The following is a 24,962-nucleotide window of genomic DNA, read 5'->3' as shown; positions in this document are numbered from 1 at the left end:
GGCTTAAACCATGATTTTATTTGTGAGCTTAAGGTGAACAAGATGGAGGTGGGTTAGGGGATATGGCTCTGGGACTTTATTTCAGAGTTATGAAGGGAATTTGGTCCATTCCCCATTCTTTTCTCTTCCAAAGAGGTAAGAGATTGGATAGAAAGTTGATCTGGATTGACTTTTGGGATGACAATACCGGCAGAAGAAATCAGAAGGAAAGTTTGTTACTTTATTCTGTGGTCAACTTTAGATGGTGCTGAGTGGACTCTTGTGCACACTTGAGTCTCTCATTACATAAAAATCAATAAGTATGTACTGAGAAAAGTCTTTTCTTTTGACAGAAAGCTGCTGAGAAGTTGGCAACTGTCCTCAAAGAGAAATCCACATGGCACAACTTGAGTCAGAAAGAGACCTCAACCCTAGCAATGTATTTTCTGGACAGTGTGGAGAGAGCCACATTGGCAGCTTTTGAAAGTCTTTCTGGGAACACCAGTCAGACAGTGACAAATGAATATCTAGGTAGGAATCACTACCATTGACAAGCTGAAACTCATTTCCTTTCTTTCTTCCTCCCTCCCTCTCTCTCTTCCATCCTTTCTTTAGTTCTTCCTTCCTCTTTGCTTCCTATAGCCTTTCAACACACTACATGCAGAGCACTATGCTAGACTGAAGAAAATACAAAGTTTATATAAAACAGGGCTTCTGCTCTTGTCAAATTCAATAGTGAATGGGACATAAATCTAGATAAACCATGACACAAAATAATATGAGAAGGACATCAAAAAGATACAAAATCAAGTGTTATTTGAAGTCTGGAGAGGGAAAAGTTATTACTGACTAGAGGGATCTGATCAGGGAAGACTTTATGAAGGAAATGGTATTTCCATTTCCAGGATTCTGTGACTCCCAACACTCTGGATCTGACTAAGCCAGAAACTTGTAGTCACAGCAGAGAGCTCCCAGAAAGTGATTTCCCCCCTGCCTCTGCTCCAAGCTGTTGCCTTTGGGTTTTAAAATTTATGTATTTGAGACAAACTGGCAAGTAGGCCTTGCCTCTCTCTACTTGCAGTGGTCTTGACTTAGCTCCAGCTTCTTCCCCCTAATTTGCCTCCTCCCAGTTCTATCCCTTAGGTTGAAGAGTTTTCTGTAGCCTCCTTCCTCCAGCCTCTGCCTTCATTTCTCTGCTGTCTGTGACTCTTCCCTTGAATTCAAAATCAAAATCCTCTGGAATCCATTCTCAGATATCACCTGACCCTCTACTTCCTTTTATTGAAAATTTGAGTCATAAACTCCTAAGCTTTAGAGCTGTGAGGACCTTTAGTGGTCATCTTATCTAATTCCCTCATTTTATAGAAGAGGAAACTGAGTCACAAACAGATGAATGGCTTTCCCTAGGTCACACAGTAAATAGCAAAGCTAGGATTGAAACTCAGGTTCTTCTGATTCCAAATCCTGTGCTCTTCTCATGACACATAGTCTTGCTTTTTCTTGGAATGAAACTGAATTCTTTAGAGCATTCCAGGTTATTGTGTTGCTGGGAGATGTTCTCCAAGATGAGCTCTTCCCTCTCTTTCTAGAGATTGAAAGCAAAGTTATCCAAGATGACTGCCTGGCAGAAAACTTAGTCTTGTCAGCCAAAGGTGATTCCATGAAGATTGAGTGCAGTACCATCAATGAATCTATATCCTCGGGCACATTGTCAGGTGGGTCCATACTTTGGGGACTCTAGGAGAGGGTTTGAGATAGATGGAAGGAAAGAGGATGATGTAACTGCAAGGCAGAAAGAGGTCCATTTTAGTGTCCTTACTGTGGGTCTGATAAGGTGCTCACACCAGAAAACTAGGTCTATAGTCACAATTTATTCCTTTCCTTCAGTGATGTTTTGGCAGTAAAAGTGCTACTAATAACTGGCCTTTGTGGAGATAACAAAAATTTTTCTAAGTATCTTATATTAGTTATTTGATCAGTATAACAACCCAGCAAAGTAGGAATTGTAAATATTATTGGTATTTTGTATGCAAGATGATTGTTCAATAAGGATCAAGCCTTAGAGAATTCTTAGTAGCCATGTAGATTGGCCACAGGGTTGGGACAAGTCACAAGGAGCCACAATGAGGGACAAGTCTTTTGTTGTTCAATCATATCCAACTCTTCATGACATTATTTGGGGTTTTCTTGGCAGAGATACTGTAGAGGTTTGCCATTTCCTTTTCAAACTCATTTTAAAGTTGAGAAAACTGAGACAGTATTAAGTTACTTGCCCAGAGTCTCATAGCTAGTAAGTATCTGAGGCTAGATTTTCACTTAGGGGAATGAGTCTTCCTCACTTCAGGTCTGCCAGTGACCATGTGAACTAAATTAGGAGCAAGCAAAGGACACTCAATCTATTCTAAGAATTTAGCTCTTCTTGGCCAACCCCCACCCAAATCCATTATATACAGACAAGGAAACAGGCTTAGAGAAGAGTTGTCTAGGGTCCTACATTTAGCAGTGACTTAATCAGAAATACAGATCTGATCTTCTTGCCTTTAAATCCTCTGTTCTATCCATTCTGCCACACTGCTTCTGACTAAGGGACATGTGGTCTTCAAAGAATCATACAGCTCAAAAAATTTAGGGCAAATCTAGTTCTATTGAATCTCAAGCCATTTTCTTTCTATTAAATACTATTTTTTTTAAAATATCAAGTATAGATTTAAGCTCTGGAAACCATAATCTGATACCTGATCATCCTAGCTGCAATTTCTAGCATTCATAACAGAATGGACATAACCTGTATTGTTCCATTTGAACTTCACAACAATGCCAAGAAGCAGTTAGTAAACGCTATTATGCTCACATGTAAGATAAAGATCTAACTGCCTCCAAGTTACAGGCTGATTAAGTGGCTGAATAAATACCTGCTCTGGACCCCAGAGTTGGTACTCTTTCCACTCTACCACCTTCTCTAGACAGATCAGCCCCTCCTAATATAGACATAGTGTCTCTGGTCTCACAGACTGATGGAATCCAGGAGGATTTATATGCACTTGGCCCTCCAGTGGTGGTCTTAATGGCTAGGATGAATCACAGAAAAGCTGAGACACAGCCTGGTTGAAGGTACAACTAAATATGCAAATATAAATGTCTAATCCAGTGTAGCCACTATAATGACTAAGGACCTAAACTCCCATGAGGTATTCTGATGGCAGTTAGTAAAGGTGGTCATAGCTGCTTTTCTAAAAGGTTGTCAGAATCTGCTTATAAATAGAAAAGGAAGGTAAGTATCATCACACCAGGATGATACATTAGTAGTAAGAGAAGCAGTGGGACTAAAGAGTGAGGAGAGTATTTCATTTATTTTAAAACAAAATTTTATTCATGCACTTTATCAACAGAGTATTACAATTGCAGATAAAATATTAGATAAAATATTTTAATATTTCTATTCCATTGATTAATATTTAATGAATGGCACAATTTAATAAATTATAAAATAATATTTTAATTGGTATTATATTAATTTTATTTCAACACATTATTTCAGTTTATAACAAAAAGCCTTCTCCCCCAGTATGTAAGGAAGGACCATTCCTAAACTGGCCATGTTTTCTGTTTCTTGAAATTGGCATCTCTTGCCTCCACGTGCCTGGAATGTGCTCCATTCTTACCTTTGCCCCTTTCTTCACAGGTCAGCTCAGGTAACACCTTTGGTGAGAAACTTTTTCTAATACAGCTTTTGAGGCAACTAAATGATGACATAGTACCTAGAGTGCTGGGCCTGGAATCAAGAACTTATTGTTCTTCATTTTGTAGAGTTGTTTTGGTGGTATCTGATTCTCCTTCACTCTATTGGGGTTTTCTTGGCAAAGATACTACAGTGGTTTCCATTTCCTTCTCATACATTTTTACAAATGACGAAGTTGAAGCAAATGAAGTAAAGTGACTTGTTCAGGGTTACACAGCCAGCAAGTCTCTGAAGACCTGTTTGAACTAACAAAGATGAGTCTACCTGACTCCAGGACTAGCATTCTATACACTGGGATGTCTAGCTACCCAAATTCAAGGTATCCTTAAATTCAAAAATAAAAGTATATATACTTGCTAGCTTTGTGAATAAGCCACTTAATTTCCTCAACTCTAAAGTGGGAATATGAATAGCACATATTTTCCAGTGTTATTGCAAAGATACTGAGATATTATTTGTAAAGTACTTAGCACCGTGCCTGATACCGAGTAGGTGCTATAAAAATGCTGGCTATTATTAGTATTATTAATGCTACTAGTTACTATTGCTTCCTCTTTTTCCTTCCTCCTCAAAGTATCATAAAATAGTGATATGTTTACCTATTTCTCCTCAGTGAAATGTAAGTTACTTCAATTAATCAATTAATTGAGAAGAATTTATTAAGTGCTTTATGTATACCTAGGTTCTGGAGGTACAAAAGACTACAGTGAAACAGTCCCTGCTCTGAAAAAGCTTATATTCTAATGGGGGAGACAATATGAACAAAAATAGTTATATTCAAAACAGATACAAATGCTTTAGGAGAAAAAATACTAATGGGTTAGAGTAGGGGTGTGGGACAACCCAGAAAGGTCTAGTGCAGAAGGTAGGACTTGAGCTGAGTCTTAAAAGAAAGGAGTAATTCTAAGAACTTTTGAGTCTGTTTAATTTTGTCTCAATAGCACCAGTGTCCATCCAAATTCCCAGAAAACAGTGGAGCTTAATAAATGCCTATTGTTGGATTCTCATAAAAAGTTTCCACAAAGCTCCCTAACTGAATGGCTGGGTCTGAAAAGAGGGTTACTTTCCATTTGGGGAGTTATTGTTGTAACAAAAATGAGGCACCAAGGCTATTATTTTGGTTATTTGGAATCATTGTCCTTGGTTAAAGAGATAACTATGAATACAGGATCTACTTTTAAGGAGTTAACATCTAACTGGGACAAATAGCTGGTGCCACAAAGAATACCAAGCTTGGAGTCAAAAAAATCTGAGTTCAAACCCAGAATCAAACACATCCTAGCTGAGTGATGCTGCTTTGTCTCAGTTTCCTCATCTGTAAAATGGGATCATAACTGTAAAGTGCTTAGCACAGTTTCTGGCGCATAGTAAGCTTCATATAAATGTTGCTATTATTATTATTGATGGGGTGTTTCTCTATGGAATGTTGGTCAGGTATCACGGGAATAGCTTTTGTTTCTCTCCTGGGCATGGAGTCCATTCTGGATGAAAATTTCTTCTACAGTCCAGAGGCTAGCTTGACCAGCTCTCCTCAGAAACTTTGGATAAATTCACACATTGTAGGTGGTGTTATCACCAGCAACAAAAAAAACAACTTCTCCAATTCAATCATTTATACTTTGGAGAATCTCCAGGTAAGGATGGTAATCTCTTTCCTTGAACTGAACCTCCCACAATCCCTTCTAAAAGCCCTAATAAATCATTAGTAGGTTGTCTCTCACCATCAGTCAATTCATAAATATGTACTGAAAATCTCTTCTGTGAGGTTACTAGGACTGTTCCCCAGACCATCACATCAAAAGGATGCTGAAAGCTCCATCCTTCAGCATTTCCGAGTAAGAGTTTAATAACTTGTTATCTGGAGTGGGAAGCTATTGCAGGGTGGGCTGTGTTGAGCTCCAAGCTTATCCTATCTTCCTCTGTTCTCTGTGTGGGTAACCTTGTCTCAGTATCCCAGGAGCTGTGGACTCCCCACACACATACCCAGTGGAAGCATCTTGCACTCTGATTTACCTGAGGACACATTTGTTTCAAATCATGGTTTGTGATATTTGCCCCAGATGGAAAAAGTCTCTGCCTCCAACACGCCCAGCCTTGATTTCCATGACAAGTGACTGTTATCACTAAAGTTTTTGGTTTCCCCTTCAGTTTTTGTTAGTAGAAGAGGGTGTGTTGTGTAAAGAGATCTCAGTACTTCCATTTCACCTCATCTCCTATACCCCTACACTCTCCAGCCAGCTTCATTGCCATTAATAATGGCTCCCATTTCTATAGTGCTCTACAGTTACAAAGTGATGTAGATCTCCTAGCCTCAGGAGGTACACCTAAATAATGTCACAGATGAGGAAAATGAGACCCAGTAACAGGACACAGATCAACTGTTGTAACACAGACACCTAGTGGAGAAGTGAGGCTCAAATCTAGTTTTTCTTACACGTAATCAGACTTTCCCTTCTCTATATCAAACTATTTTTGCAATTAACACTGGGAAAGAATTATCTTGGTGGTTTGGACTTATACTTTTGCAGCCAAAGAAGAAGTCGGACACATCTATCTGTATTTCCTGGGATGTAAAAATCGAGGGTGGACGCTGGAGAACCACAGACTGTGTGAAACTTCACTCTACTGAGACACATACCACATGCAGCTGCAATCACCTGGCCAATGTGGCTGTTATTGTGGCTTCTGGGGAGATCGTGGTCAGTGGGGGAAATTGTGGGATGGGCTGCAGGGTTTCTTGTTAGGCAGAACTAATTTTTACTGATCAAACAAATCAACCAAGAAGTACCAAAGTGTCAATGACTTACTAATTTATTAATTCATTTAACGAACATTTATTAAACAACAACTGTATGAAGTAGTCATTGTAATTGGGGGGGGGGGTTAGAGAGTTGGAAACTTTAGATAAAATAAGGTTCCTGCCCTCATGGAGCTTCTAGTCTAGTAGAGATTACAGACATAAGCACAGATAAAAACAATATACAAACTTGTCTGGCTTCAAATACTTAAATATATTAAAGTCTTATTGGAGGTCTGGGAAAGGGGGAAAAAAGGGGATTTTACTATCAAGGGGGAACCAAGGAAGATTTCCTGGAGGAATCAATATTTGAGGTGGGCTTTACAAGATGAGAAGGTATTTAACAGCTCAAAAAGTATAAGGAATATCAGATTGGCTAAGATGATAAGAAAAAGATAAAGATAAATGTTGGAGAAGATGTGGAAAAACTGGGACACTAATACATTGTTGGTGGAGTTGTGAACTGATTCAACCATTCTGAAAAGCAATTTGGAACTATGTCTAAAGGGTTGTCAAATTGTGCATACCCTTTGATCCAACAGTGCCACTAATAGGTCTGTATATCCAAGAGATAATAAAAGAGAAAAAAAGACATAAATGTACAAAAAATATTTGCAGCAGGTCTTTTAGTGATGGTTAAAGAACTGGAAAAGTAATAGATGCCCATCAATTGGGGAATGGATGAATAAGTTATGGAATATAAAAGTAATGGAATTGTTCTAAAAAAAATGAGCAGGCTGATTTTAGAAAAACCTAGAAAGATTTATATGAATTGTTGCTAAGTGAAGCAAACAAAACCAGGAAAACATCATATACTGCAACAAGAAGATTGTATGATGATCAACCAAGACAGACTTGGTTCTTCTAAGCAATTCAGTGATCCAAAGCAACCCCAATAAACTTTGGATGGAAAATGCCATATGCATTTAGAAAGACCTATGGAGAATGAATCAACACATACTAGTTTCCCTTTTTATTTTTCTTCCTTTTTTTCTTTCTCATGGTTTTTCCCTTTTGTTCTGATTTTTCTCTCCCAACATGACTCATGTAAATATGCAAAAAAAATTTAATATGCAAGTATAGCCAAAAAAATAAAATTAAAAAAAGACATTTCAGGAATACAGAGCAATGGGAACCAGACAAGAACATTTAAAATTGCAGCACATTGTTTAGGAGAAAAGAATGAGTCAATTTGAACAGATAAGGCTGAGAAGGTAATGTGGTACCAGATTGCAGAGGGTTTTGAATACTTGAACTTAATTTGGAGGCAATAGAGTCCTTGGACATTTTTGAGGAGGTGAAATAACCAACTCTATGTATATAAGAAAGAAAGATTCTTCTGAAAGTGCTATGAAAGGTAGAATGGAGAGAATTAGATTGGATAGTACAACTGTCCAGATAAGTGGTAATAAAAGACCAGGGTTGGATGGTGATAGTAAGTAGAAAGTGGATAGGTAGAAGGAGAGGACAGGAGAAAAGTCACAGAAGCAGAATGAGGCAAGTAAACCAGGAACTGGTTAGATGTGGATAGGGATATAGTTGGTACAAAGAAACATAAGACAAAGTCCTTGCCCTCAAAGAGCTTAGGGTTGAGCTGGAAGACAGAAAATGAATGACATACACTCATAAGGGCTGAGTGGGACATGTTCAGAGCTGTAGAAACTCAGAGAAGGAAGATTCTTTTGGGTTGGTGTGGTCCAGGAAGGCTCTCAGATCTAGACCTTGAAGAATGGGTGAGATTTGGAGAGGGTAGAAATAAGAGGGGAATGGTATGAGGAAAGAAGGAAGTCTTTAGGAAAGTGACATCCTGGAGTGATAAAGGAGGAAATCAGACTTTCAATTTATTTTAACCAGTTTAGAATCCTTGCACAAGCTAGAGTCTCCACTATTTAGTATGACAAGAAGACGAGGGAAGGTGCTGAGGCGGGGGAGGGTGGCAGAGCGTGAGCCCTGAAAGTGCCTGCCTGGGAGGTACCTGTAAAGCTTGTGCTGTGTAAGTGACCTCTGTGGGCCATCTTCCTTTCAGATGGACTTTGCCTTGTTTGTGATAAGCCATGTGGGGCTGAGTCTTTCACTAGTGTGTCTTGCCTTGGCCATTGCCACTTTCCTGCTGTGCCGCTCCATCCAGAATCACAACACCACCCTCCACCTGCACCTGTGCATCTGCCTCTTCCTGGCAAAGCTCCTCTTCCTCACAGGAGTGGCCAGGGTGGAGAATAAGGTACGTCCCAACTGCCTCGTGCCATGTAGCCCTCTCCCATCCTTCTGGTCAGCCTCTTCCCTGCTCCCCATCCTCAGGTGAGACTCCCCAACCACCCATTTCCTCTCTGTGTTTCACTCTTGGTACTTTAAGACCATAGGTAAATAGAGAGACAGCATGGTGCAGTGGATAGGGCACTATGGAGTCAGAGGAACTGGATTCAAATCTTAAACATTGATTGGGTTTGTGATCTTAGACCAATAATGCAATCTTTCTGTGCCTTGGTTTCCTCATTTGTAACATAAGAGGCTTAGGATACAATGGTCTTGAAGGTTTCTTCCACCTCTAAGTAATTCCCCAATGAGACACTAATTTTCTTGGCCCAGGGAAACCTGGCCCATTGCTCCATGGAAGTTCAGTAAGTGTGATGAACACAGAAAAGAAAGCGTATCACCTGAGAGCTCTTTGTGGCAAGATGGATGAAGTCTGAGACTCAGGCAATCTGAGGGACGTGTCCTCTGCATGTGTGCCTGGATCTGTGTCCCCCAGCTTCTCTGTGCCTGAAGACTCTGCTTCTTTGGTCTGTGTTGGCCAAGCTCTTGGGCTGGCGTGTCCACTTGAAGGAGCAGTAGAGGTGAATCCAAAGACCCACATTTAAATCCTGACTTGGTTATGTACTCTTTCTATGGCTCCAGGTCAGTCTTTCTGCCTTTCCAAGCCTTGGTTTTCTCCTTTATAACCTAAGGGATCTAGACTTGATTGCTCATGTCTCTCCTAGCTCTACAGCCCGACCTAGATGATCTTGTGGTCCTTAGCCAAAAAGATAGTGAGGGGACAGCCTGGGACAAGTATTACTTGTCTCAGGAGACCCTACCATCCTTCTAGCCAAACCTGCAACATCCCTTTCCCAGCTCTCTGGCCAGTGGGGGCACTTTGTCCTTGGGGTTACTGGTTTATTTGGCTGGGCAATTTCCACCATGACCCAGGGCAGGCAAAAAAGAGCATCATGCGAGTTCCTGGCCCCTCTCCATGGTTCTTCCAGGGGAGTATGAAGAATCTCCTTCCTTTGCAGATAGTGTGTGCAATCATTGCTGGTCTACTACAATACCTCTTCCTGGCCTGCTTTGCCTGGATGTTGGTGGAGGCCGTGATGCTCTTCCTGATGGCCAGGAACCTCAAACTTGTGAATTTTTTTGGCTCCCACAATATCAAAGTACTTTACCTCTGTGCCTTTGGCTACTGTCTTCCAGCACTGATTGTGGAGGTGGCCACAGGAAGCCAGTGGGAAGGCTATGGGATGCAAAACTGGTGAGTGTGGGCAAGGGAAGTGTGCTGGAGTGGGGAGTCAGAATTCCGAGGTCCAAATCTTGTCTCCATTGCTTCTCTTCCTTTGCACCACAAACAATCCTTCCTCTCCCAGAGCACAGGTTCCTCCTTAATTCTTATGGTTGAACTAGCTTATAACTAAGCTCTGATATACCATATCTTATGTTTTAACATCCCTTCCACCTCTTTTCCAAGACTCCTCCCAGCTGTGACATTCCGTGTCCTAAAGTTCCTCCTAGATCTAATTTTCTATATTTCAAGATCCCTTCTAGTTCTGACAGTTAGTTCTTGGAGTACTTGGGGGACATTTAGCCTATAATAGGAGAAGATTTTATGGGAGACATATTTGAAAGGTTGATGTATGAGAGAAGGACTAGCTAAGTTCTGCTTGGCCCCAAGGGGCAGAACTAGGAATGAGGGTTGGGGAATACTGTAGGATAAGACTAAGATATAGAAGAAGTGCCAGCCCTAAAGGAGGAAGGGCTTTCTCTTTCAGTAAGTCTTCATCAGGGGGCTTAAATAAGTCTTTGTCAAGCAGGTTAGAGATAGAATTCTTACTCCTCTGTCTTGAACTGGCTGCTTTCTGATACAATCCTAAACTCTGTTTCTGAGATTTGGAGAATTTTTTTTTTCTTTTTTGCTGAGGCAATTAGGGTTAAGTGACTTGCCCAGAGTCACACAACTAGGAAGTGTTAAGTCTGAGATTAGATTTGAACTCAAGTCCTCCTGACTTCAGGGCTGGTGCTCTATCCACTGTGCCACCTAGCTACCCCTGAGATTTTTTTTTTTTACTCTAACATTTTATGTTCTGCATCCTGAAGACTTCCTAGGGTTAATACCCTGGGTTATAAAGTCCCTTTCACCTTTGCCAATAGTTTTTAATCTGGAGCCTGGAGATATATATATTTTATAAATACATTTTTATATTTATATATAAATATATATCTAAATATTTTATATTTTATAAATATATTTTAATGTAAGTAGTTTCCTTTTGATGTTTTAACATTTAAAGACATTATTTTGAGGAGAGTATAAGCTTCTTCACATACATACATAAAGTTAAGAATTTCAGATCTAAGTTCTTTTCCACTTTTAAAATTCTCTGTGCAAAGAAGCCTTCCAGCCCTGACATCCTCCATTCCTGTGATCCTTCCAGCTATGATATTCTGTGATCAGAGGTCTAAAGGATCTTATATCTGTAACATCCCAGGAAACTATGCCCAGATCCTACTTCTCCAAAGCAATAGTTTCACAGGAAATACAACTGGTACATGAGGACTGGGGCAGGGTGGGCTGGATTGTTTCACCCCCATTTCCTGCCTCAACCCTTTCACTAACTGGGTGATAAATGCTGACTTTACTTTGTCATTCCGAAGCTGCTGGCTAAATACAGACACCGGTTTCATCTGGAGTTTTGTGGGACCTGTTTGCACAGTAATAATGGTATGTGAGTCATTGGTTGAAGTATCTTCCTGAGGAAGTTTGGGGAGAGGGGCAGGGGAAAGGAGTTCAGCCCAAGACTTCTTTTCATCACAACAAGGTTGGGAGATCACTGGGCTCTGGACTTGAATGGGTCAATCTTACAAAGCAGAAAAATGGGCAGCTGGTCTAATGGCATGATTCTAGGAGTCCCAAGATGCTGTCTCCTCCATTTTTTCCCTGTATTATGTGATTAGACATTATTTTTAATTTTTAAAATTTTAAAATGTTTAATTTAACTTAAATTTTTTGAACAATTTTAAGTGTTATATTAGACATTTACTTAAATTTAATAATTTAGTGATTAATTTAAATATATTTAATTATTTTAATTTTAAGACTGGGTCTCCTATTTCATCTAGATTGGAAGTATGAAGGGTTTCTGATGAACCAGTCCCCTTTCTAATAGGCACAGGGTCTTTAACCTGCTCTGTTTTCTGACCTTAACTAGTTTACTTCCTTCCCCATTCCCAACAGCCTCATCATATTAATACCAAACTTAGAAAGGACACCTCTTGCACTTACCCCAAGTTCCATCTCTTACTTTAGCTTCCAGGTCTTGAGCTCAAGAAATCTGCCTGTCTCACCATCCCCAGCTGGTGGGGATTATAGTTATTGATCACTATAGCTGGCTTAGAAATTTATTTTTTAAAGGATTTGAAGGGAATATGAAACTTTTCTCTAAGTATTTGAAGGGAAATCACAGGGAAGAAGAATTAGATTTATTCTGCTTGGCTCCAGGGGATAGAAATAGGAGCAATGAGGGGAAGTTGGCAGAATTATGCCCAAAATAAGTGGGGTGGGGGGGGGAGAATGTTAAAAATTAGAATTATCCCAAAGTGGAATGGGCTGCTTTGGAATTAACAGGTTTTCTTTTCACTAAAATTTCTGATTTTCTTGCAGATTAATTCAGTCCTCTTGGCATGGACCCTTTGGATCCTGAGAAATAAGTCGTCCAATGTCAGTGGAGAAGTATTAACCCTCAAATACAACAGGTGGGCTTAGCTAAAGACCCAGGGGACCAAATGCTTCTGATCTAGGTGGAAATACCACAGGAAGGAGGGCTGGACAGGATGGATCCCCTCCTGATGATACAGAGGGCCCGGATGGGACAACCCCAGAATGAGATTCTCCAGTGTTCATCTTAGAACTCAGGCTCTCTTAGTAGCTTTTCTCCATCATATTCCAAAGATGGTTAGGGTCCCAGGATAATGTAGAGACTGAGACCTATAATGAAACATCAGAAAATTACTTTTCTGGTTTTCCAAATCACTTGTTTCTTTTGCCCCAGTTATTAGCTCATATTTTTAGCTTTTGTTCTTTTCTCTGAACAGAAGGATCATCTGCTAATTTCTTTGGGGGAGGGCTGCAAATCTACCCCATTAAGTTGGCCCCAGAGACTTTCTGTGGCAATTGTTAGCTTGTGGTTGGAGATTCCTCTTACTTGCTCTATGGTCATGGTGTGGTTGACACAGTCTCCTCTCCCCCAATTGATGCTGAATATTGGTGCAAAAACAGATGCATCCTGTCAGCTGAGCTCCTTGAACATAACTATAAACCTGGCATGTATGTAAATCAGTTGTTGGTTCCTATGACACTCAGCTGTGCTCCAACACATTTAGATGCATAAACTTTTGCTCAATAAAAGGAAAAAAGAAGCTAGCTCCTCTCTTTCTGTTTTCCTTTCTTCCAGTCATGTCTCTCCATCATCTATTGGAAAGCTGATTTTTTAAAACCAAAGCCTAGAACTTTACATTTATTCTCATTAATTCTTACTTTACCATGTAAAAGCTTCAGTGTTCTAGCCTGTTGTGATCTTCTATCCTATCTCCCCTTACTGTTGTTGAGTTGTTTTTCAGTCTTGTCTGATTCTTTGTAACTTCGTTTGAGTTTTTCTTAATAAAGATACTAGAGGGGCTTGCTATTTCCTTCTCCAGATCATTTTACAGATGAGAAAACTGAGGCAAACTGCATTATATTAAGGGATTTGCCCAGGGTCACTGATCATAGGAGGGGAAAAACCACAGCCAATACAAAGGGGAATAACAGAGCCCCACTTTCATTGCCCTACATCATCACAGCCCACTCTGCCCCAAACTGTTGATTCCTTTAATTATAAAGATCCAGGAATAAATTTCCCTTTCTGCTGTTACATCTATTATTCCCTTGTGTTTTCAACTTAATGACCTGCCCTTAATTTAATCATTCACAAATATGTTTTTGAAATCTTAACTGGTTTTAGTTCTTCTTTAGGCAGTTACTCTTTATTCCCCTCAGAGGAATTTTTTCCACTAGAACTTTTCTCCAGCTTCCTCAGATTTTTATTATAGAGCCTTAAATTATAAGCCTCTACCCATTCTCTCCTTAAACCATTTGAAATCTGCTATTTAAAATTCCAGTCAGATTATTTCTGATATTCAATAGTCAATAAACATTTACTAAGCATTTTCTATTTGCCAGGTATTGTGCTAAGTTCTAGAGATGCTCCTACCCTAGAAGCCCTCATTCTAATGGAGAAGACATCAAACAAATAAGTACAAATAAGCTATAAACAGGATCAATCATTCAATATTTATTAAGTATCTACAATGTTCCAGTCTATACTAAGTTCTGGAGATACAAAAAGTGGTAAAAGACAGCCCTGGGCCTCTAGGAGCTTTCACTCTAATGAGGGAGACAAATACAAACAAATGTTACAAAGCAAAACATAGCCAGGATAAATAGGAAAGAAAACACTAGAATTAAGAGGAGTTAGGAAAGGCTTCTTGTAGAAGACTAGAGTTTGGTTGAAGTTTGAAGGAATCCAGGGAAGCCATAAGGCAGAGATAAGGAGTGAGCATTCCAGGCATAGGGACAATCAGGGAAAATGCCTGAAGCTCGGAGACAGAGTATCTTGTTAATAGAAGAGCAAGGGGGCTGCTGTCCATGGATTGAAGAGTATATCGTGGTACATAAAGTGTAAAAAGATTGAAAGGGGGAAGTGCCAGGTTATGAAGGACTTTGAAATGCCAAACAGAGAATTTTGAATTTGATTCAAGGTGTGATAGGGAGCCACTGAAGCTTTTGAGGAGGGGGGAGTGTAACATGGCAAACCTGTGCATTCAGGGAAATTACTTTGATGGCTGAATGGAAGATAAGATGAGTAAGTCCTTACCTTTCTATATTTCTGAAAGATTAAAAGTGCTAAAAGATATTCTAGTTCAGCACTCTCTAAATTTGATATCTTGTACAACAGTTTTAATCACCTCGATTAGTTATCTCTCCAAGAAATTTAGGGGAGTGATTCCATTTCCCAATCTTCTCACCACAGGTTACTGACATTTAAAGCTTTTGCTCAACTCTTCATCCTGGGATGCTCCTGGATCCTGGGAATTTTTCAGATTGGTCCCATAGCAAGAACCATGGCTTACTTATTTACCATCATCAATAGCCTGCAAGGAACCTTCATTTTCATCATCCACTGTGTCCTCAATCACCAGGTAAAAGCCATAGCTACCACTTCCTCTTCCAAGTGGCCTTCCCTTCATGAAAGCAGCTGAAACCCAGAAATGTATAACCTTATTTCTCAATCTCCAGGTGCGAGAAGAATATAAAAAATGTTTCAGAGGCAAAGCCAAATCTAGCATCACTTCAGGAATCTCGTTATCCTCAATGCCATCCACTTCCAAAATGGTAAGGGATTTCTCATTCTCTTAGGGTTGGTCTGAGGAAGGAAAAGAATTCACCTCTTAAGAGTATGTGGCCAGGAAGGAGTACCACAGAGGTAAGGGCTCCAAAAGTTGGCAGGCAACAAACTTTTATTAAGTACTTATGCCCTGGCTGTGTGCTAAGTGTTAGGGATACTAATACAAGCATAAAGCTTTAAGGAGCTTATATTCTAAAGTAAGAAAATAGCACAGAAAAGGGAGTTAAAGGAAGTAGGAAGAGGGAGCAGAAAAGTCCAGGAGGAGGAGATGAAGGAACCTAAAAGGGGACATAGTGTTAAAGTCTGTAAAAAACAAAAGAAGCACAATGGCAGAGGAATGAAGATGATGACTGAAGAGATAAAAAGAGCTAGCAATGTGGTCTTTGCCCTCTGGCCTTATACCCTAGTAGGGGCCTATAATAGTTATAACAGATCAAATGTCAAAGTCCACAAATATTTACTGAGTCCTATTAATAAATATGTTTATTCACTTATTCAACAAGGAATTCTGAGCCCTAATGTTAATTTATTCATCCATTAAACATTGTCTCCTAAATTTTATGGCTTATATATTCTTTCCTACGCCTTATACAAGGCAGCTAGATGGGGCTTAGAGCCAGAAAGACTCATGTTCATGAGTTCAAGTCCAACTTCAAACTTGTACTATGTGACTCAGTTTCCTTATCTGTAAAATGAGAAGGAAAGGACAAACCACTCTAATATCTTTGCTAACAAAACTACAAATGGACTCATGAAGAGTCATACATGAGTGAAAAATGACTGAACAATAAAAATCCTATTCATTTATTCACTCAACAAATATTTATTAATTAGTTACAGTTTTATTCAGAAAAGGAAAGATACAAAATTAAAGTAAGAAACAGTCCCTACCCTCATGGAACTTACAGTCTGATAGATGTATAAATAAAACTAATTCTAATAAAAATATCACATAAGCCCATCAGACACATAGAGGACCAAATTCTAGGGGAAGAGCTTTACTGTCAGGGGATTTGGGAAAGACTAACTATAGCATATAAGATACAGTATATGATTTAGGTTTTAGGGAATTAATAAAAATTCAGTAGGCAAAGATCCCTGCTTATCATTCATTCACTCATTCAAGACATTCATTCATTTATTCATTCAAAAAGTATGTATTGAATACTCATTATATGGGGGTGTTATGTTAAGTACTGTTAGGGATACAAAGATGGGGTTTAATCATTTTCATAATTTGATTGTATAGAATTCTTTATTGTAAAGGCCAGTGATGTATAAAAGAGAGAAAGAAACTAGTGGCTAGCCCATGTGCTCCACTGTTATCAAGAGATGTCAAGAGAATTGGAAGAAAGTTCACATCCTAATAAGCAAATTGATGTGTAGTTTCCTGGAAAACCTTAAGCAAGTCCTGAGCCTCACTTGTAAAATGATAGGGTTAGTCTCACTGCAATCTGAGGTTCCTTCAACTCTTACTATATAATTCTGTATGAGAGGATATGAATATTCAACACCATGAATGTCCAGCATGAATGAGTTGACATCTCCCTTATTGAAAGGACCAATCTCATTTATGAGATCATGGGTCTATTCATATCTTGCTCTTCCTCTTCTCTTAAATTCTAAATTTCTGCCAAATTTGATAGATTTGACCAGTCTTATTCTGCTTTCTCTTGTCCCCTTGCATTTTTACAATGAGGTCACGAAGAGTCAGATGTGACTGAAACAACTTAGCAACAACGAAACATTTTAATGCCCTTCAAAAGTTTTTAGGAGAACATCAATAATCACTAAACCAGATGCCTACTCAACCATAGATATCAAATCTTTATGAAGGCCATCCATACACAAACCAGGACATTCTCTATGAAAGTTTTGGAAGAGAACAAGCTGGCTTTCACAGGCCCTATTCGTCAATGGATTAAATATTTACTATTTTGTGACTTACAATAAAGAATTACAAGAATATAAAATCTCATTGTGCTTGTTGTTGTTGATTATGAAAAATCATTTGATTCAGAAGATTCATCTTATAGGTTCTTTTAGAGCAAGGTGTCTCCCTTCTGTATATCAAGATCATTCTTTGGAAGATAGAATAATGAAATAACCCTGTATAATGACTCTGATAATAAATATCGGATGAAACTGATAAGTGTAGAGTGACTAAAGACATTATTTATTACTATGATGGAGGATATCAAGCACAGAGTCTAAACCAAGGAAAAATTCTTTATAGATGGTAAGATCCTTTTGATGCTCCTATTTATGGATGAATGACATCATAATGAATGAATTCATCCCTGCATCCTAGAAAAAAATCTAATATTACTCAAAGAAGTTTGGTCTGTCCTTCCACATATCTACCCAAATTTCAATATGTACACACTGGGACTCCATATATCATTTGTTCAAATATATACATATATATGTGTTTGCATAAAAGTTGAACAAAACATGGTAACAACCATTTAGGAATTTGCACTTTGAATATAAATATAATCCAAAGAAGGGTACTATTGTGGGCTAGAGCATTAGCAGAAAATATGAGAGGTTAGAGGAAGGAGAGAATGTTTTTGGCTGGGGATAGAAGCGAAGATTTCTTGGAAAAGTTGGTATTTGGACTTGAGCTTGAAGAATAGGTAGGTCATTCGCAGGTAGAGATGGTGGGAGATCATTCTGGGAGACTGAGCTGAATAAAATGTGCAGCCTAGTTAGGGTAAGTAAAAAGTAGTTGGGTTGGAATTCCTTTAATGAACTTCAGTCCCACGCAGCTGAAGTAGCACGTTTGGAGATTGCAAGGAGGTGGGGAAGCACTGTGATACTGGTTCTTTTTTGTATAATCTGGAAAATTATTCTTTTTTTTCTCACAGAACTGAAGTTCCTGAAGACACCACAGAATAACAAGGGTCAGCAAAGACAAATTCACTGGGATTCTTTTATAAACTGTCCAAAGTTTCATGTGGTAATGTGGCAGGATAGTTTCCCCGATAGAGTTGTCAAGTACATAGAAGACATCTAAATCATCTGTCTCCCTCTGTGATTTCCTTTGCTCTAGAAATCCAAGGCTACAGAGATAGACTTCTACCTTGGGCCATATTTCCTGAGTTTGCTCAATTTTGTTAATAAATATTATTTCTGTTTCTTAATTTATTTTTTGCAAAGTACATTCTCCCATCCAATTGTCCAAAAAAAAAAAATATTTTCCCTTTCATTCCATTCCTTCTCCCAAATGAAAAAAAGAAAAAACCTTGGAATAAATATGAATAATTAAACAAAACAAATTCTCACATCAGCCTTCTTCAAAAATATGAGTCTAATTCAGTGATGATGCTTCATCAGTGATTCTCTGGAATCATGTTTGATTCTTGTGTATTAATCAGAGTTCTTTAGTCTTCCAAATTTTTCATTTTTACAGTGTTTCTGTTATAGCATAAATGATTCTCCTAGCTTCATTTGCTTTACATCAGTTCATTAAAATTCTTAGTTTTCTTTAAACAACTTGCTATAAATGAACAAATTCCTCTTGCTGCTTGTATGATCTAGGAAGAGTCCCATTCTCTCTGTTTTAGTTTCCTTCTCCATTGAAAAATGGAGTTGGACTCAACAATACACTTTTTTTCCTGAAACAATTGGGGTTAAGTGACTTGCCCAGGGTCACACAGCTAGGAAGTGTTAAGTGTCTGGGGCCAGTTTGAATTTAGGTCCTCCTGAAATCAGGGCTACTGCTCTATCTATTCAGGCTAGTTGCCCCTCAGGTCTCGTCTGTCTCTAAATCCTCCCATTCTGTAAGTGACTTAGAGCAAGTCATTCAACTTTATGGGCCCCAGTTTTCTAGCTATAAGATTAGAGAATTATGCTAATGATCTCTAAAGTCCTTTCTAGCTCTGCACCCTAGAAGTCTTAAATTAGTGATAAATAGAACAATCTCTTGACATTAGTTTTCACTCTGAGAAGTTTATTTGGAATAGCAAGAGTGATTTTTGCTCTCCCCCAAGACAAATTTTACATTGTTCTCAGAAATGGCCAATTCAATCCAAAGGCCCCATTCTACTAGCCCACAGGATTTCCCTTCAAACACTTGATGTTTCAGTCAAACTGAATCATTGTCAATCCCCTTTTCTCATCTTTCCTTTCTCCTCTGGGACTTTGTTCAAACCATCTTCATGCCTCCAAATTAACTCCCTTTCCCATTTCCATCATCATCCATTAAATTTCCACTTTCTAAGCTTTTCATTATATATCCAATTGGAAGAGATTTCTCCCTCTTTCAATTTCTCATGGTTTTTTACCTGAGCCTTGCCTTTCTCCTTAACTCACAAAGGATTGTATCATAATATTTTGTGCAACTGTCCTTCCCCATTGTTGTTATTGTTGTTCAATTTTCTTTTACTTGTGTCTGATTCTTTGTGACCCCGCTTGGAGTTTTCTCGGCAGAAATATTGGAATGGTTTGCCATTTCCTTTTTCAACTCATTTTGTAAAGGAGGAAACTGAGGCAAACAGAGTTAAGGGACTTGCCCAGGGTCTCACAGCTAGTAAGTGTCTGAGACCAGATTTGAACTCATGAAGATGAGTTTCAGATTCCAGGCTGGAGCTCTGTGCACTATGGCGCCACCTAGCTGTCTATTTCTCCAGTTGGAATATAAATTAAATGAGAGCAGATGCTATGTCCTATTTATCTTTGTGTCCTTGACACTGGAATTTCATTGTGTATTTAATAGAGAGTAAATAAATGTTTGAAAACGAAATCTTAATATGTGAAAAAATTAATTGTGTGGATGAAGATGGGGGTCTCATTACCATTGAGGCTGAATTTTAAAAATGGAATAACAGGTAATAATGATGGAGATGACTTCCTGCCTTTCAGTGAGAACTCATTCACTCTCTGCCCCACTTTCAGTACAGTGCTTTGAGCTCACAGGAGGGGAGAGAGTGATCACTGATTACTCAAAGCCCTGCCTTGCATGGGGCACCTGTTCCCAGCCCCCCCAGCCCAGCCAGTGTTCATCCAAACACTTCAGCACCCAGGAAATTTAAAAGAACACTTTCACTGTTTCCCTGCATGAAGCTTTCAAATGCAGCTCTTTGCTTAATTCCAATAAGTTATTCTTCTGATCAGAGAAGACTAGGCAAGGTATGGAGCCCAGAATGAGGTATCCAAGAAACAAGTTTCCCTTCTATGTTCATCTTGTGATGTTTCAGGGGTGGATTGTGTTAAGTAATGACTGTATTTTATTGGAGTTCCTGCCAAGCCATGAGCTAAGATCATAGGACTGTCAATTTGGAAAGGAGAGAATTACGGCGTCTTAGAGGCAGGTGGGACCTCAGAGCAGAACTGTAACAAAGGTGAGACAAATGGGACAGTTATCCTGAGTGCACAAAGCTGAGAGGGGGGGGCACAGAGAAAAATATGATACTAACAAATGCCACTATCACATTTCCCCCTGGGATGTAGGTTCTGTTATTATACTTATTTTATAGTTGAAGAAACTAAAGTTGAGAGAAATGCAATGACTTGCCCAGCAACACTTTTTTTTTTTTTTTTTTTTTTTTGAGGCTGGGGTTAAGTGACTTGCCCAGGGTCACACAGCTAGGAAGTGTTAAGTGTCTGGCACCAGATTTGAACTCGGGTCCTCCTGAATTCAAGGTTGGTGCTCTATCCCCACTGCGCCACCTAGCTGCCCCCCAGCACCACCAACTATTAAGTGTCTCTTAAGTGGATTTCAACTCAGATCTTCCTGGCTTCTGACACAGTGCTTTATCCACCATGACCCTCCGCAGCATAGATAAGGGAGGAGGCAACAGCTAGAACTTCAGCTAGTAGGAGATGGGGTGGGGGATGGGGAGCGGCTTCCCATTATATTCCTGCATATAGGTGGGACTACACTAATCACAGATTAGGGTAATTTAACAATTCACCCCATTACATTAGTGAACTTTCTGAGGTCAATTAAACCAACTCCTTCTTTTTTTTTTTTTTTTTTTTTTTTTTTTTAATTTTTTTTATTATATATATATATATATTTTATAATATTATCCCTTGTATTCATTTTTCCAAATTACCCCCCCTCCCTTATTCCCTCCCCCCGACGACAGGCAATACCATACATTTTACATGTGTTACAATATAGTCTAAGTACAATACATGTGTGTGAATATCATTTTCTTGTTGCACAATAAACATTAGAATCCGAAGGTACATGCAACCTGGGCAGACAGATATTAGTGCTAACAATTTACATTCCCCTCCCAGTGTTTCTTCTCTGGGTGCAGCTACCCCTGTCCATCATTGATCAACTGGAAGTGAGTTGGATCTTCTTTATGTTGAAGATTTCCACTTCCATCAGAATACATCCTCATACAGTATCGTTGTTGAAGTATACAGTGATCTTCTGGTTCTGCTCATTTCACTCAGCATCAGTTGATTTAAGTCTCTCCAACCCTCTCTGTATTCCTCCTGCTGGTCATTTCTTACTGAGCAATAATATTCCATAACTTTCATATACCACAATTTACCCAACCATTCTCCAACTGATGGACATCCATTCATCTTCCAGTTTCTAGCTACAACAAAAAGAGCTGCCACAAACATTTTGGCACATATATGTCTCTTTCCGCTCTTTAGTATTTCTTTGGGATATAATCCCAGTAGTAGCGCTGCTGGGTCAAAGGGTATGCACAGTTTGATAACTTTTTGGGCATAATTCCAGATTGCTCTCCAGAATGGCTGGATTCTTTCACAACTCCACCAGCAATGTATCAGTGTCCCAATTTTCCCACATCCCCTCCAACATTTGTCATTATTTGTTCCTGTCATCTTAGCCAATCTGACAGGTGTGTAGTGGTATCTCAGAGTGGTCTTAATTTGCATTTCTCTGATCAGTAGTGATTTGGAACACTCTTTCATGTGAGTGGATATAGTTTCAATTTCTTCCTCTGAGAATTGTCTGTTCATATCCTTTGACCATTTATCAATTGGAGAATGGTTTGTAAACCAACTCCTTCTTGAGCAGGAATCTCTTTAATGACATCTCTGGCAAGAGGCCATCTGGCTCCTGAATGCAAATCTCTAGGGGCAGAGAGCTCCAACACTGCAGGCTGCCCACACCTCTTCTGGACAGCTCCAGTTGGCAGGAAGTTTTTCCTGATATCAAGTCCCATTTGGCCTTTTCACAACTTCCAGTAAGGACTGTCACCACTCAGATAATGAATAGCTCAGCCACCTTCGTTTCCAGTGGTCAGAGCCTCTTGGAACTTCATTTTGGAATTCATTTGGAATTCTTCATTTTCCCCAAGGACACTTGGTTTGGGCTCCTCATGCCTTGCTTCCTTTCTTCAATATTTGTAACCCACCTAGTTAATGAAGAAATCCTCCCACCATCCTTTGCCTTGCACTCAAGGACAAAATGTCAAGGAAAAAGGAAAGGACTAGTTTGCTCTAGTTCCTGAAGGAAGAGAATTTCAGCCTGTCCACTCTACCAACATAAAGAGCTTCTTGTCTGTTGAGCAAAATTGTCCTATGGGCAGCTGCTAGCCTATAGACAGCTAGGTGGCTTTTTGGACAGAGAGCTAGGTCCAAAGCCAGAAGGACCTGTGTCAAATCTGGCCTCTAACCCTTCCTTGCTGTGTTATCTGGACTAATCTATTGGTTTTCTTATCTACCATATGGAGAAAGTAATGGCACCTCCCTGCCTCCCAGGATTCTTGTAGAGATCAAATGAAATATTTATTAAGCACTTAGCATAGGACCTGGGATCTAGTGGCTACTTGATAAATCTTTCCTTCCTTCCTGCAGCTGCCATCTCTTATCCCAAATGTCTAAGAGAAAGCAATAGAGCCCAGCAGGACAGGGGATTGAGAAGGGGATTGTAGGGTTATAGATCAAGGCTTGGATGCACCTTAGAGACCTCATTCAATATATCCTCCCCATTGTAGAGATGAAGAAGCTGAGGGAAGTCCGAGAGGAGAGAAAAGGAGGAGTCTTTGACCACACTGCACTATTCCTGTAGTTTCTTTCTAGCACACCTCTTCCTTGTGTCAAAAAAAGCAGTCAACTGTATTTTAAAAGTCTCATTCAGTGTAATACTTAGGGACTGTGTCCCTGCATTTCCACTCCACCTGTCTTACATTTCTCATTTCCAGAATGCCCGTTCTGCCTGGACACCAGAGGAATGAGAAAGAAAGATCCAATATCTTTGCTAAGAAATCCCCAAATGAGTTCACAAAGAATTGGAATTGACTAATCAACATCACATCAGTGAAGATCAGATTGCATGTATTTAGTCATGCAGATGGTTCTGAATATTGTATTCACAGTATTTCCTTGTTTAATTGTTCCAGTGTCACAACCCCATCAGAAAAGGAAATAAGATTAGGATGTCATAACCTATTCTTGATGAAACTAGGCTAGTTCTTGGAGCTTGCTGCTTCCTTTTCCAGATGATCATTATCTTCCTTTTAACAATATGGTCTAGAATCTGCCCAGAAATCTAAATCACTTTTAAAATCCAACCAAAATATATTCTCTCCTTTCACTCTTCTTATGGTAACTCTCCTGATCTTTAAAATCATACATAGATCACTGATAGTGACTCAACCATCATGTGGGCTCTCTACTTTGTCTGAGATTTTGGGAAAAACTCTTTGTCAAATGCAGCTGTGGCAATACTGGGCATTCATGTGGGAGGGACAGGGGTGGAGCAATGGCTCATAGACATTGACTCCTCACTCTTCCCGAGGGAGGAACACCTGTGTAACATAAATGTGTATGCACATGTGCTCCTGTGTAGTTCATAGGGCCAAGAAAGACTAAGATGATGTTAAAAATATTAAGGAGGTGAGCACATTTGTTGAAGAGAAAGAAGAACATGGGGATGGCAGAGAAGACTGGCAGATTTTCCCAGAAACATGACTGCCAGAGGTCAGCCAGACAACCCATGAAGCAATGACATAAAAATGCTTCAATCCTTTCATCTAGCACTTCCTTCCTGCACCATTTACTTTCCTGAGGTGAAAGAAAAAAAAATAACACTTCCTTCTGTCTAGTGATTAAGTTTAACTAAAGCAACTCAGCCAGGCAAGTGACCCAAGTGCCATTTTAGAGAGGATGCTCAGAGAAAGAGAGAAAAGGGAGCAGTGGGGAGGTACAAGGCCATCTAGCCCATTGTCCTCATACTAATGGTGAGAAAACTGAGGCTGGGGTAGAAGTCACATGCCACACAGGTAAGCAGTGGCAAAAATGGAGTTCAAACTCTGGTCTTCTGACTCTTCACTTGCAGTTCTTTCCCATTCTCCAGATTTCTCCCTCATCAACCACCTTTCCTACTCTGTGCACACCCTCAGCTCCTCCCTCATTCTTCCTAATCCTCCTTGGTATTATCTTCCTTAGATAGTAAGTTCCTGGAGGACAAGGATTGTCTTTTCCACTTTTCTTTACACCCCCGGCACTTAGCACAATGCCTGCACTTAATGCTTGCTCTCTCTTTACTCTTTGTCTGTTTCTCTTTTTCTGTCTTTCTAATGTCTGTATTTTTGTCTTTTTGTCCAAGTGGGTCCAAGTGCTGACAATCAGGCTGGTTTTCTCCCCTTCTTCCCTTCCTTTGCCTTGTGGGGTCCTTCGCAATGAACATGCTGGACACAGGGAGCAGGGAGCTTCAGCATTTGCATGAGTAGAGCAGATGTGCCCATGGCTTCCACTCTAGGGGCCCATAATGATGAGTTGTGCCAGTCCTAAGTTCTGAGACCCTAGGAAACAG

The 24,962-nt window shown here is 39.6% G+C and overlaps 1 protein-coding gene across 1 annotated transcript in view; it reads left to right on the top strand.

Annotated features, from left to right (window-relative positions):
• The window catches only part of ADGRE1 (adhesion G protein-coupled receptor E1), a 39,070-nt gene extending 19,211 nt beyond the window's left edge, over positions 1 to 19,859 (top strand). The window contains exons 8-18 of the mRNA XM_074309993.1: positions 333 to 510; positions 1,569 to 1,694; positions 5,153 to 5,352; positions 6,247 to 6,417; positions 8,542 to 8,736; positions 9,788 to 10,023; positions 11,421 to 11,487; positions 12,427 to 12,518; positions 14,834 to 15,002; positions 15,100 to 15,195; positions 18,079 to 19,859. Coding sequence (XP_074166094.1) covers positions 333 to 510; positions 1,569 to 1,694; positions 5,153 to 5,352; positions 6,247 to 6,417; positions 8,542 to 8,736; positions 9,788 to 10,023; positions 11,421 to 11,487; positions 12,427 to 12,518; positions 14,834 to 15,002; positions 15,100 to 15,195; positions 18,079 to 18,084 — 1,536 coding nt within the window. The 3' untranslated portion in view covers positions 18,085 to 19,859. The remainder of the gene's footprint in view (positions 1 to 332; positions 511 to 1,568; positions 1,695 to 5,152; positions 5,353 to 6,246; positions 6,418 to 8,541; positions 8,737 to 9,787; positions 10,024 to 11,420; positions 11,488 to 12,426; positions 12,519 to 14,833; positions 15,003 to 15,099; positions 15,196 to 18,078) is intronic.
• Positions 19,860 to 24,962: the final 5,103 nt, after the last annotated feature.

This window comes from Sminthopsis crassicaudata, chromosome 1, assembly GCF_048593235.1.
Source record: "Sminthopsis crassicaudata isolate SCR6 chromosome 1, ASM4859323v1, whole genome shotgun sequence".
Taxonomy (NCBI): domain Eukaryota; kingdom Metazoa; phylum Chordata; class Mammalia; order Dasyuromorphia; family Dasyuridae; genus Sminthopsis; species Sminthopsis crassicaudata.
The sequence above is the reverse complement of the archived record's forward strand: the minus strand, read 5'-3'. Positions and strand labels throughout refer to the sequence as shown.